Below are 14,500 nucleotides of genomic sequence, written 5' to 3' on the forward strand. Positions count from 1 at the left end.
TGCTCCAAGATCTGCTACTGTGTTCCTGTGCCCCTAAAATTTGTTTAACTTTCCCCTGCTTTAGCTCTCCATCACTGACACAAGAAGCTCAAGCTCTACTTTGGGTTTCCTCATCCATTGAGCCCATGAGAATGCGTTGAGCAGAGCAGCACTTCACTGCACTTTAGCCCAACATCTGACCCCAGGGATCCCTTATTCCAGTCCTACACAGTGGGTCTGGGAAAATTTAGAGTTTCCCAGCATGATGCTGATGGACAAAGAAATTTCGCCCATAGTGAAGACAAACACAAGGAGAGCCTGTTCCTCAGCCCTACCCCTGAACAGAATGGCACCAACTTCAGTAGCTGAGGTTTTAGAGGGGACCAGGTTTTTCTCGGGTGTCCCAGGGGACAGTGGGAGGCATGGGAGACACCAGAGCCCCACGTAGCCCCAGGGATGGTGGCAGGAGCTCTGCCACCAGTCAGGGGACAGCATTGATGGCCTTCCCTCGCCCACAGCTCTTCCCAGTTGATGATGTTGGACTATAGCTGCTTGTTTGCAAGTGTCAAAACTCACCCCAGCAGCACTCCTTGGCACAGGTACAGGAGGTGTCGGCTGGCAGGAGGTGACAGCAGAAGGTGCCAGCAGGAGGTGCTGGTGGGAGGCCCTTCAGCATGGGACACCCACCTCACAGCAGCATCCCTTCCTCTGCGCATCCCTCAGCCCAGGGCCAGTTCAGTCTTGCACAGCAAAAATCACCTTTTTTCAGCAGATGGCTCTGATTTCCCAGCTCTAGCAGGGGCTCCCTGGGTACCTATGGCCTTCTGACCACCCACCATTGGCTTCTCCTGCTGCACTCGGGCACACTCCTGTGGCTTTGCTTTGTGACGGTGAGAGCTCCCTCCTCCTCGGGCAGGGCCCTGGTAGCTCTGCCTGGCTTGCACCCCCGTGCTCAGCAGGGATCTGTGCCTGTCAGTCTCTCTGGCCGCGACAGAGAGGATCTCCTCCAGATCGCCATGCCCTGCCAGAAGCAATCTGTTTACAGTGTCAGTGCTCAGCGTATCTCTCCCCACTCGGGCTTGAGCCACCCATATCCTGTCTCTGCAGGCACAGAGACACCCTTCTGTAGTCTGGGTGGCATTGTCCCTGCAGGGGGTAATTTCCATTATATCCTCCAAGCTCGTGGCCAAAGCCTACAGGAGCTCCTCTCCCAAATCTCCGTGCCCAGATGTGCCCACAGATGTTGCAAGCATGTCCTTTGCATTTTCTCTGGAGATCCCTGATAATTTGAATTTTTCTACAGGTCCTGCTGCTGATTCCCAGGGATGTGAGAGGTGTGGGTGCCAGGTTACAGGATTTCACTCCTGAAGCCCCCTCCCTTTTGGGATACAACTGGTGGCTGGGTGGTTTATTTGACTAAGACGAGCTGACGGCTCAGTGGGGCTGCGGGCTGCAGCCCCCAGTGCCAGCACCGCACAGAGCCAGCCCCTGCGGGTCTTGCCCTGCATGCTGGGGGCATGCTCAGGGGATGCTCCTCCACACCATGACCTTGGCTTTGGTTTCCTTCTGGGTTGATGCACGCAGCTAATACCTGCAAACAGCTCTACCTCCCTTCCTCTCGCTCCCAGAGACCCTTTAAATCTGCTGCTTCACACTCAGTGAACATCCTCTCCCCTTTAAAACCGTACCCTTTCTCCCAGGTCACGCCAGGCAAACATTTTCCAGCAAACTCCCTGATTAGGGCCAGTTTTTCGCTCTGTCTGCTAACAACCTGCTAAAACCTCTGAGCCCCCAGGGTGGCTCTGCTTGCACGGACGTCGAGAACGATCGCCCAGTGCATGGAAAATGATTGTGGCATTACCTGGGCAGCTGGCAAACTTTGCTTGCACAGCTTCTCTCAAACCCAGTGCTGCTGTTGGCTATTAGTGCTAACGACCCCCATGTCTACAGCTTCCTATTGACGGGACCTTTCATCAGAGAGCCCCTCTGAGACATGAGGAAAGAGTGACTTTTGGAGATGCATGGTTTTCTTATGCCTCGCTGGCTTTTTATCTCTTTTGTGAAGCTCTGGAGGCTATAAGCTACCTTACCTAATGGATCTCTATTAGGTTGCGGCACTGGGGGCCGATCGGATGTGTCCCTGGCTCCAGCTGCTCTCCTTATCCATGTTTTCAACAACTTTGGATTTTGCCAGCCTCCAGATGGGAAGCAGCCGGGGGCCTGCAAGTTCTGGGTTCAGAGTCTGGGGGGAGATTATTTTATCCCCTAAATCCTTCCTGCAGCAAAACACTGCAGCATTTCACCCTTGCTTGGGGGAGGAAGCTGTTTGCACTAAGCTCTGGCCCAGTGATGCATAGGGAGGATGAGGATGGCACGTTTCATCCCCCCATATGGCATGTGACATGGTGCTCTCCCACCCGAGTAGCTCATGATCGCCAGCACTGGCTCTGTGCGCCCGGGGGAGGCTGCTCAAGCCCCCCAGCCAGGGTGGTTGTCTCTGCAGGACCTTCATGTCAGTGTGAGACCCTCAGCCTGCACCCTGGTGCGGCAGGTAAGGGATGGCTGCTGGGGACCGACTGGTCCACAGACCTCCAGCATTGGCACCCACTGGAGGGAGCTGAGCCTCCCTGACTTGTTTAATCCCACTTCCATCAATGTCTTTTTGCATCACTGCTTACTTGAGGGCTGGGGTCTCCTGTGCCAGCACTGTGCAGCCCAGAGGCAGCCCTGTTTCCCAGGTCAGGGTACCGACAGGGCAGGGCAGGATGAGGCAGTACACAGCCACTCTTTCCCAGGACACAGAGAAAACGATTTGCCCAAGGTGACAGTGGTGATGTTGGATTTGCTGCCCTTCTGTGGGGCAGGATGCGGGACCATTCAGGGAAGACGAGGCTGCAGCCGCAGCTTCCACATGTCGCTGCCCCTTGCTCTGGCCACCCTTTTCCCAGGCTGCACAACGTGCTGGTGCCAAGTGAGGGGCTTGATGGTGCCTCAGTTTCCCCCACCCTGCTTTTGCCACAACAGACCTAGAGAAGGGAAAGTAAATCCCACCTTCCTGGGGAGAGGAGCTGGCAGTGATGATTAATATGTGTGGCACTGGCCAGAGAGCGGAGCAATGGGTGCATGTCACCCCAGAGAGGTCCAGACTTAGAAGCCGAAATAAGGGGCCAGCCAGTGATTTGCTAAAAATCGCTGTGGCTCTGGGGAAGACATGTTTCTGGCTGTGCCCCAGTAGCCCCCCACTTCATCCATCCTGCAGCCCCCCCAGTGCACAGCCCCCCTTGAGGGATGTTCGGATGCCCTCACAGCACCGGGGTTCCTGGTCCCCCCTCTTTCCCGTGTAGCCCCCCGCTGTGGGGCTGCGGGAGGGCATCCCACCACCCCGGGGACTGCATACCCCCCAGCACACACCCGTCCTGCCCCCTGCCAGCCTCCTTCCCCGCAGCTCCCTCCCGGGAGGGTGTGTGTCTCGCTGTGGGGTGGGAGTGTTGTGTAAGGGGCAGGAGGGCAGTGTGGGGCGGGTGCAACGCGTATCCGGCCGCCCGCGGCGGCAGCCCGACGGGGAGGGCGGGCGTCCTGCCGCCCGGTGGCGGCGGGGAGCCTGGCAAAGGACTCGGTGAAGGACCTTCTCCGGTTTCCTCGGGAGGCTGTCAGGCGGCAGGGGAGCCGAGCCCCCCGCGCCTCCCTGGCCGCGCCGGCTCCCTCCCCCCGCCCTCCTCCTCCTCGTCCTCCTCCTCCTGCTCCTCCCGCCCTGGTGCGAAGGGCTTTCGCTGCTTTTCCCTTTCCTCCTGCCTCCCCTCGGCGGAGCGCGGTGCCGGGAGGCGCGGGCAGAGGCGCGGGGATGGGGCGACCGCCGGTCCCCGGCCCGCCCGCCTGCTCCCGCTGCCCGCCGCCGCCTCCCGCCGGCCGGGAAGGGAACGCGGCGGCTCTCCCCCGCCACCCGCATCGCCTCCTGCGCTGAATTTCTGCCCGCCGGCCGATCTGGGGAGAGGCAGGGAGGGGGTACGTCCCCTCGCACTTTTTTTTCTCCCCACTTCTTCTTTCTTTCCCTCACCCCCCCCGCCTCTTTTTTCCTTTTTCCCTTTTCCCCATCACCTCCTTTCCCCCTTCAGCCCGTTTCTCCTCTGCGGGAGCTCTTCGGCGGCCATGCGGTCGGTCCCGGGCAAGCGGTTCTAACTCGCCCCCTCGCCCGGATGGCTCCCCGAAGCCGCGGGCGGATGGAGCCGAGCTACGTCGTAGGGATCTGCTGCCTGATGCTGCTGGAGCCGGGGCGCGTGTGGAGCGGCGAGACCAGCACCGGGGCGCCCGGTGAGAGCGGGAACATCAGCCAAGCACCATCTGTGGAGACCACAGTCCCCGCGCCCACAGGGGCAGCACCAGCTGGGGGGGACCGCTGCCGCGGTTACTACGATGTGATGGGGCAGTGGGACCCACCATTCAACTGCAACGCCGGCATCTACCAGTACTGCTGCGGGACATGCGGGTACCGCTTCTGCTGCCAGTTCAAGCCTGGGCGGCTGGACCAGAGCGGCTGCTCCAACTATGACACCCCCAACTGGGTCAACACAGGTCAGCCGCCTGCCCGGGTGGACGAGACCCCTGAGGACCCCACTCGTGACAGGACCAACATGATCGTCTACATCATCTGCGGCGTGGTGGCCATCATGGTGCTGGTGGGCATCTTCACCAAGCTGGGCCTGGAGAAGGCACAGGGTCCCCAGACAGAGATGACCGTCTCCAGGTAAAGGGGTCCAGTCGCTCACCCGCCCTGCTTGAACCCCCCGCATGGGTGGCAGCCCACATCCCCAGCCCCTTGCCTAGGGTGACTCCCAGCTTCGCCCTGGGGCTGCCCAGAGGGTGACGTGATCCCCAAAACCCCTGTGCCAGCATGCTGAGACACCAAGCGGATGGGTTGGCTGCAGCCCCCCAAACTGTCCTGGCAGGGAGACCTGCCAGCCCAGACAGCCTTAATGACAAGGGGTGACTGTACACCCGACCCCTCTCAAAATGACCTGCTCTGTCCCTTAGGAGGCCTGTCCCTGATTCAGGAGAGCCATCCCCACCAGCCAGTGGGGTGGGTGACGTGAGCTATAGGATGTGGCTTCCTCCCCCAAAATAAAGCTGTGGTTCCCAGTGTGCAAGGGAGGCAAGACTGTGTGTGGGGCGACTGAGGACCTTTGAGCTCAGCCTCGCTGTCAGTGCTCAGGGGAGAGGAGACAGCAAAGACAGTTCTGCCGTGGCTGCTGCACCTCCTCAGTGTGTGTGCGCACACGTGTGTGTGCACACACGGGTGTGCATGGGTGCCCGCCTCTGTGCACCAGGGTGGGACATGGCCCTTGCAGCAGGGGTACCAGGCTGCACACCCCTCAGGGCTCAGCCTCCAGTGGAACATTGGGCAGCCTCCCCGTGGTACCTGTGCCCTGCGGCTCCAGCCCCAGCTTTATGGCCCCTTCCTGGAGCTGAGCAGCGGAAGGTCAGGGTGTCAGGCACACCTCAGTGTTGGGGACCCCCTGTTCCTCCCCCGAGTCTTGCTCAGCTCTCAGGGCCATTGGTGCATCTTCCCTTCTCCCTTCCACAGCAGCCCTGGCTCCAAATACACACTCCTTACACCATTTCGGCACCTCCCCTGCTCTTTGCCGCACAGCCTACCCCCTATTCCCAGCACTGAGGTGTCATGAGTGGCCTGGCCTCAGCCCCCCAGGGCTCACTGACAGCTTCCATGAGGGCGGTGGGGTCACATGCCTGATGCTGGGGTGCATGGGGACAGGCAGGAGGGTCAGGTGACCCCCCCCGGCCTGGGGTAGGGAGGACCAGGGTGGGGCAGGGCGTGGCAGGGCAAGGGAGGACATGCAGGCAGGGCCAGGCAAGGGAGGGCAGGGCTGGTGGCCCCAGCCGTGGCTCTGCTGCCTCGTTTTCCCCTCAGTGTCATGTTGTGCAGCTCCTCTGCTTAGGTAGGTTCTTCTTCTCCCTCCTTTTTAAGATTTCTTTCTTTTTTTTTTAACTGATCACGTTAAATGAGTTTAACACTTCAGAGCAGCTGCCGGCAGCTCCAGCCTCCCCAGTGCAGCTCTGCCCCTGCGGCTCTGACTCAGAGCTGTCCCCCCGCTTGGCCTCCCCCTGGCACACACATGTGCACACACGCGTGTGCAAACACACAGACAAGGAGCCGAGCTGGGGCAGGTTCACCAAAGCGGTCATGCCATGGCTGCCCTGAACTAAAGTGGGAAGGGATGGAGAGGGGACACGGAAAGGGGTGCAATAGCAGAGAGAGGGGCAGGGAGCTGAGCTGAATCCAGCACCTCACCAGGCAGCAGGGTGCACATTCTACCTCACATCTTCCTAGTGAGGACATCGAGCCTGGTGATAAACCCATTTTTATGCCATTTTGTTCAGGGATTTTAGCTTAAAAAAAAAAAAAAAAGGCAGGGCCAGAAGGAATTATTTCAGCAGGACGATCAGGGAGCCGCTCTGATTGCATCCCCAGCACAGGCACCCTCTCTCCTTCCCCTGGGGTACCCACCTACCCCTGTCTCCCCACCTGGGGCTTGGGCAGCCTTTGGATGCTGCACCCCAACTCTGGACCTGCTGCACCCCATCCCCAGACCCACGCCTCTCCTTGCGCCCACCCAATGGAGCAGCAGCTGACCCCCCTGCTTGGAGAAGCATTGTATCCAGGCATGGATGGGGGTTGCGGGGCCCTCCTGACCTGCACGACTCAGTTCTGGGGGATTGATGCTGCAGCCCCTCCCCCTTGGTAGGAAGCCTGGCTGGGTGCCGCTGCACGCCCACACCTCCCGCCCCGCGTCGCCTGAGGAAGTGCTGGCACCTTGACAGGATCAATACGGCCTCCGCCAGCCTCCCGACTCCCCTTCCACTCACCCGCCAACATGTCTTTTTTTGGTCTCCCCCTCTTCCTACCCCCCACTAGCTCCTGGGAAGGAGATACTGTGCTTGGGGAGGGGTCAGTCCCCCAGACACCTGGACCTGGGTCTTCATCCCCTGCAGGCAGGTCTTGCCTCCTCCCATCACCCACCCCCAGCGGGACTGCTGCCACTCGCTGGCGGTATTTTCTATGGGTACCCTCAATTCTGTGCCGCCGAAGCCATGTGTTTCCCCATGTCTCCCCACTCCCTCTCGCTTGTGCAAGTCTGAACTGTCCCAATGAGTTCAGGAAGATTGGTGCCTTTGCTCCAGCTGCAGATCTCTGTGGCACTGGCATATGGGCCAGGAGAAGGCGAGTTTTTCTTGTCTGCCTTTGTGAACAGAGTCAGAAGGGCACCTCCATCACTGCAGAAAGCAGGAGAGGTGTCACCATCTCCTGTGCCTTGTATCCCTCTGCTTAAGCTGTGACCAGCTCTGGTTCCGTTGGGGACAGTGACTGGCAAGCCACGGCAGGGCAGGGGTGCTGCATTGGGTATGGAGCCCTGGGCACCAGGAAAAGCACCAGGATGGCTGATGGAGACAGTGCCAGGGTTGGGTACATGGCACAGGCATCCAAAAAGGGACGCTGTGTGCTCAGTCAGCTCAGGCAACACGTTTCATCTTGTTGCCTCCAAGAGAGTGGGGCTATTTCTAGCTGCCTTGTCCCCATAGCCATGCATGGCTGAAGGCTCAGGCAGTGCCACCTCACCTCCCTCTCAGCACCTCAGGTAGGAGCTTCTCATTTGCTCCTCGGGCTCCGCATCGTGGCTGCGGGCCAGCTCCCTGTTGCACGGCCGGCTTGGTTTCCATTCCCATCCCTCCATCCTGCCGGGGTTTTTCTGCTCCTGGGGAGCACTCTCTGCTGCCCCAGAACAGGTCCTACTGCCACTGCTTGCAGGCTTTTCACTTGTAGGGGGGAAGCCAACCACTTCTGCACCTCCAGACATTGTTCTTCATGGTCCTGGTACTGGTCTGAGCCCAGTAAGAGCAACCAGGTGCATTAGCTCCTCCCAGGTGGAGGCACTTGAGCCCTTGTCCAACTTCTCCTGAGACCCCTTCACCTCGGCTGCCTCCAACACATCTTTTCCTCCTGGCTTTGGCTGCTGGTCCTCCCAGGGGAGCGGGCACCCAAGCAGCTGCAGCTACCTGGTGTGTCCTCCCCTCCCCACCCCACCCGCCTTCCTCCTGCAGGGCCTTATGGCAGCTCACATAAACCCCTCTCCTTCCTGCTCAGCTCAGGCTTGGCATCTGTCCCCGGCATTCGCTCAGCCTGGCCAAACTCCGCATTGAGTCAGGAACACCTGCCCATGTTTTTCTTCAGGCCTTGGTTCTTTGGGGACATCGGGTGCTTGGGGGGCTGCCGGCATCCGGCTCTGCCCATCACATGAGAGCGGGCATGCACCCCTTACCTCTGCCCAGATTCTCCTAGAGGGAGATTACACGTTATGGTTGGGCTGAACATCCCTATTGGAAGAGTTGGGGAAGAAGCAGCTTTCTGGGGGACAGTGGGGATGCTAGAGAGGGGCAAAACAGCTGGCGGTAGCAGGTGCCCTGGAAGCCACAGTAGCTGAGTCCCCTATGGTGACTTTTCATTCTTTGGGTCCTCTCATACTATTTGAGTCCCCACTGTGCATCTGACAACACCAGGCACCATAAAGCAGGGGAAATGTGCCTCCCAGGAGGTGCACCTCCCAGGAGGTGCAGGTGACCATCTTGCCAGGTGCAGAGGCAGTGTGGCTGGCCACGGTGCCAGCCCACCCACAGCCACAGTGTGCATTGTGTCTCCTTCACCACTGTGCCTCTGCTCCAAACCTCACCACCACGCTCAGCTGGTGGCTACCACCTTCACGTTCCCTCAAAGAGTTCACTCCAGCTCTGGGCAATGTCACTTTGCCCATCACTCTGTCATCTCTCCTCTCCTCTGGCAGCTGTGCTCCTGTCTCCTCCCATTGCCCCCATCCCCTTGCCCAAGACTTGCAGCCATTCTCCTGTTGGGTGTGCCGGGTATAGGGCTTGGGCCTCCCAAAAGCAGATCAGGCCCTGGGCTGAGTGCTCTGCCAGGCACTGGGTCCCACTTCCACATGGGCACCTCCATTTCATGTGCTGGTGGCTCCCCTGGGGATGGCTAGTGAGCACTGAGTGCCTCATGCCAGGTCCTGCCATGGAGCTGTCTTGGCTGTGATACTGTGATCACTGCTCCTAGATCTGCCTCTTTGCTTGGTCTCAGGGCTCATGCCAGGCTGGTTTGGGGGACCTTGCTTGCACCCATTGGCACAACTAGGCTTGCCACAAAGGTGGCTGCATGACCGTGCAGGCAAGAATGTGCTCAGGCAAGCTGGGTGGCAAGTGACCTTCAGACATGGCCTCGTGCTCAACATCCGTGGCCACGGTGGTGGAGGGAGGCTTTGGTGGTGCCTCTCATTAGCGTTCTGTTGCAAATGAGCAGTGCAGGTTTGAAGCTGCATCCGGCCTGTGTTCCCCATCTCCATCTGCACCCTGGAGCTGTCTTGATGCCACGGACCATGGGGTGACCTAGGGAGACGTGGCCAGACCTACCGTAAGCCCTCCAGCCACGGGACCAGGCTGGGGCTCATAAAAGCCCCAAAACCACGTACAGTGAGACAGCAGCTCCTCAACAGGGTGTCACCCTCCAGGTCCACCTCCCCTACACCACAGCATCTGGGGATGGGGATGGGGCTTCAGCCCATGGTCCCTGCTACCAGCCCTGGCCGGTGGCATGGTTCGCCAAGATGCGGGGATAAGTCTGGGTGTTGCTGGCACTGAGGGCTCAAACATGCTTCTCACCTTAGCAAAATAGCTCGTTAAGAGCTGCTCTTTCCATTAGTGTTAACTGTTATCATCTACACACCTTGGGTGGTCGGCACAGAGGACAGGCTTATGAGAAGCTGCACTGATGGATTTATCTGTAGAGGAAGTCACAGATAAAGGATTGCTCAAACTTCATAAATAGACCTGAGGAAAAAAAAAAAAAAAGTCAAAAAAATAGGTCAAATCTCATTGAACTTCTGGTGAAACAAGCCTGTTTGAGCACTGGGCCCCAGGGAGAGGCGAGAGCAGGCAGCAGCCAGCGGGGAGGGGGCCGGTGAGCTGTGCACCCTGGGGAAGGTGGGAGCTGACAGAGCAGCAGCTCCCTGGGTTGACAGCCCATGCCCACAGCCTTGGGGGACCTGCACTCCCCTGCCCGGGCACAGCCCACCACTCACCCAGGCTTGTGCCCAGACCTTCTCTGGGTGCAGCCCCCACGGCCAAAGGAGCCTGGCTGGGCCCAGAGCTGGGGTCAGCTGGCTGCAGGAGGGCTCCTGGGTTGGTGTGGGGTTTGAATAGCTGCAGGATGGAGGTGCCACAGCTTCTCCAGGCAGTCTGGTCCAGCATTTGACCACCTTCACAGAAAAAAAAAAAAAAAAAAAAAGGTTGTTTCTTCTGTTTAAAAAGAATTTCCTGTGCTTTGGTTTGCACCCCATCACCTCTTGTCAGCCTGGCGCTGTTCTTGTTGTACCCTACCTTCAGACATTTATACACATTGATAAAATCCCCCTGAGCCTTCTCTTCTCCAGGCTGAACAGTCCCAGCCTCTCCTCACAGGAGAGATGCTCCAGTCCCTTCATCATCTTTGTGGCCATTTGCTGGACTCTCTCCAGTATGTCAATGTCTCTCCTGTATTGGGGACCCCAGAGCTGGAGCCAGGTGTGGCCTTACCAGTACCAAGTTGCCTTCCAGCTGGTCAGCTTCCTGTATATACTGGTGTCAGGTGGTGTTCCTCCCTCATTTCAATTTGTTCAGCTCCATGGTGGTCCTGTTGGTCCATTTGAAGATAAAATGATCCCAGGGAGGTTGTTACCCAGAGCTCCCCAAGAATGATGTGGAATGAACCCAAAGGGCAAGCAACTCTCCCCTGTAACTTTGCTTTTGCTGTTGTCCTGTTACGTTGACTGGATCCAAACTGGAAGGTAAAATGTCCTGGGAACAGCCCTCAAGGCCCTCTGAGTATCTGCTACCCCGGGCATAACACATTGCCTTCCCCACTGCTTTCCCCGGCAATTCCCACACCATATTCGCTGGGCTTTTGAGCACTCTGGAGCCATGAGCTGCCACATCCACAGACTCAGGATTATCCCTCCCTTCCTCTACAATTTGCATTTATCCACATTGAGTTTAATCTGCTGTTTTATCATCCAGCCACTCACTAACCATGAGCTCCTGCCGTGGCTGCTGGTGTGCACTTATGAGCCAGCCAGAGCCTTGGAGGTGCGAGGTGTGCTGACAGCGAGCTGGTGATTAGGGAGCCAAAAAAAAGCCAAAAGTGGACACCCCTGAACCTTTGCAGTCGTGCAGGGACTGTCTCTGCAAGTGGAATGGTGGGTCTCCTCCCCGCAAAGCCCTGCACCAGCAGAAGCATCCCATCCTGCTCCAGGACTTGTGGCCAAAGGTTGCAACACCGTGTGGGCATGCTCTTCTCTAGCACCACCCGTGTGCTCTGCTCCACTGTCACTGGCGTGCCCCGCTGTGACACCACCTGTGTGCCCTGTGTCACTGTCACTGGTGTGCCATGCTCCAGCACCACTGGCGTTTCCTACCCCAGCACCACCAGAGTGCCCCACTCTGGGCTTTGCTGGTGTGTCCTGCTCCGGAATCACCGGTGTACCACGGTGGGACTGCAGCATCTCCGTTCCTGAATGTTAAATGAAATAGGGCTGTAACTTATGTAACGGTGTTTAATGTTTAATGCTGTTACTTATAAGGATGGCGTTACGCACAGACAGCGCATGCGCCGGGGGGCACCACTAGTTCATCCTCCTCCCCAAAGAGGCACAAGCGGCCTCTCTAGTCCCTTCCTTAGTGTTTTTTTTCTGTTTTGAAGGAACTCAAGTGGAGGTGCCACCTCCTCTCCCCCAGGCTCTCCCTGAGGTGTTCCTCCGGCTCATTTGGTCATACCCTTGCATCTCACTCTGAGCCACGTGTTCTCCTTGCCACTCTCACCTGCTGACACCCCCGGCCCCAGCCAGACCTCAGTTCACTGTTGGGGGGGTTAGTGGCGGCTGACCAGCCCTGGTGAAAAAGCTGGGCTGAGAGACTGGGTGCACTTCTTGCTCCCACCAGCCATTTCCCAAGCCCAGGCTACCTGGCTGTGCCTCCAGAGAGATGGGTTCATGGTTGGGGTGCACTGGTGGGTCTGGGGGAGCAGGGTATCACCCTAACGGCCATTTGTCCCTCTGCCAGGACGCTGACGGACCTGCTGAAAGACCCAGGCCATGGCCCCTCTGAGCACATGGACGGCCTCATGGGGGGCGTGCAGGTCCCGCTGGGTGAGGGGCTGGCCCGGGGGCCCCCCAGGAACAGCACAGGTAAGATGTCAGTGCAGTGGGGATGAAGAGAGGCAACGGGAAGGCACTGCCCATGGCTGAGCCCCCTGCCCACCTGCCTCTGTCCCCCCAGACAAGCCGCCTTTGAACAACGCAGTGGCCATTGACCCCCCGCTGGGGCGGCCCCACAGCCACGGCAAGCGCCTACCGCTGGGCAGCAGCCTGGGCCTGCCAGCCCCTGCCTACGCTGCCTACGCCACCCTCAAGGCTGGAGGTGAGTGTCATGGCTATGGGGGCTGGGATGGTGGCCAGGGGGATGCGCCTGATGGACCCCCCAGGCGGGTGGAGAGTGATGGGGGGGGTCGCAGAGGGGCATGGGCAGGATGAACTACTTGGTCCCCCAGAGCTCCCGCGGCTGCTGCTCACGGCAGAGGCTCTGCAGCTCCTGCCACACTGCACTGCCCAGCCAATCAGAGCCCAGGATCCCACATGGGCCCACTGTACTGCACAGTCAGAGCCCAGGATCCCACATAGGCCCCGCTGCCCTCCTCAGCCAATCAGCATCCAGATCCGACATGGGTCTACTGCACTCAGCCAATCAACATTCAGGATGTCATACAGACCTGCAGCACTACCCACCCAATCGCAGCCTAGGATCTCACATGGGCACACCCCAGCCAACCAGCACCCAGGATTCCATGTAGACCTGTAGCATTGCTCACCCAATCAGGGCTCAGGCTCCCCCATAGACACACCGCGTTGCCCAGCCAATTGGCACCTAGGATCTCCCAAACCCCACAGCACCCTTCACCCAATCAGTGTCCAGGGTCCCCTGCGGCACTCCCCAGCCAATTAGTGGCCAAGATCCCCTCAATCCACAGCCAATCTGCACCCAGAATCCCTCCTGCAGGGTCCAGAGCCCCCTCAGGGCCCCCTGCATTGGCAGTGGGGGATGTCCCTGGGGGATGACACTGTGCTGCTGTCCCCACAGAGAGCACCCCTGAGGACTTCTATAGGCGATTCATGGGGCCAGAGCCGCCATCCACCAGCACCCTGCCCTTCCTGCCCTCCGAGGCCCCGGCCCTGCCTGAGGGCTGCCCCAAGGCCAAGGGTGCCAAGGTACCAGCCAGCCCAGCCTTCCCAGGGGGCTGGGAGGGGGGCCCCCCACGCGGCCCCCGCCGGCCTGGCCTGGCCCCCCTGCGCCTCGAGGGGCCACCTGAGCCCTTTGGCCCTGCCACCCCAGTGTACAACCAGCCGCCCCGGCACCTCGCCACCAACAGCAAGACTGAGGTCACCGTCTGACACCATCGGGGAGCAGGGCTGCCCCCATGCCCGGGCATGGCCGATGGCCTCCCCTGGCGGGTGGCACGATGGAGGAAAACATCGTTAGTCCTACATAAACTGCAGCAGCTGGCCATGTTGGGAGACACATCATCCTTCCTGTCCTGGGGATGGGGCTGCCAGCTGTGCTTCACCATCGGGGTGGCCAGTCTGTCCCTCCAGCCTGGACAATGAGTTTCAGCCATTCTCAGTACACCCCAGGAAGAGGCTGAGCCAAGGGCATATTGCGGGACCAGTGCTCTGCTCAGGGGATGGGAGCCCAAAGGTGGACTGACTGCAACCCCCACAGATGGGGCAACACATCCTACTGGGGCCAGGCACCCCCACCGTGTTCCTGTGATCAGGCACGAGAAGGGCAACAGACTCAAAGCACCCCCCCGCCTGCTGCCGGCAGAGCCCGAGCAGCCTCTTTCCCTCCCCAGCCTCCCCTTCCCCACTGCCCCATCCACCTTCTCAATAAATAATACATTAAACTGTATGGCCTCGGTATGGAATGGCTAGGGGACCCCATGCTGCTCCCAACACCCCAGCCCCTTCCCCATGGGCAGCAGGGTGCAAAGCCCACTCCCACAGGGGCTGGGGAACCCCCTCAATGGGGGATGCAATGGGAACACAGCTTCCAGGGGCAACCGCAAAACCCTGCAAGCAGCTACACAAAATCCAAACAGATCTCTTCTGTCTGAAGTTTACTGGTTCTGACAGAGTTTTACCAGGGGGAGCAGAGAAACGAAGAGATGGAGCGAAAGGACATTGTTCCAAGCAAGGTCAGGCAAAAAGCTCCCCTCCCATATAGATGCTCCTAAAACTGCAGGTTCCTGGCCCAGCTCTACCATGCTTGGCTCCGCTCAAGCCATCAGCCTCTTGGGTTGCTTCCAAAAGAGCACAGAGACACCAGACTTGCTCCACCAAGGGACTATCTTTCATTGCAATCCGTACAG

General features: G+C 59.2%; 1 protein-coding gene across 1 annotated transcript; it reads left to right on the plus strand.

Annotated features, from left to right (window-relative positions):
- The first annotated feature begins 3,518 nt into the window (after nucleotides 1-3,518).
- SHISA8 (shisa family member 8) lies at nucleotides 3,519-14,040 on the plus strand. Its single transcript, XM_065852610.2, has 5 exons — nucleotides 3,519-3,981; nucleotides 4,092-4,720; nucleotides 12,139-12,263; nucleotides 12,355-12,495; nucleotides 13,213-14,040. The coding sequence occupies exons 2-5, from the start codon at nucleotides 4,173-4,175 to the stop codon at nucleotides 13,521-13,523; spliced, it is 1,125 nt and encodes a 374-aa protein (XP_065708682.1). The 5' UTR covers nucleotides 3,519-3,981; nucleotides 4,092-4,172; the 3' UTR covers nucleotides 13,524-14,040.
- The last annotated feature ends 460 nt before the right edge of the window (nucleotides 14,041-14,500 follow it).

This window comes from Patagioenas fasciata, chromosome 1 (genome assembly GCF_037038585.1).
Source record: "Patagioenas fasciata isolate bPatFas1 chromosome 1, bPatFas1.hap1, whole genome shotgun sequence".
Classification (NCBI taxonomy): Eukaryota; Metazoa; Chordata; class Aves; order Columbiformes; family Columbidae; genus Patagioenas; species Patagioenas fasciata.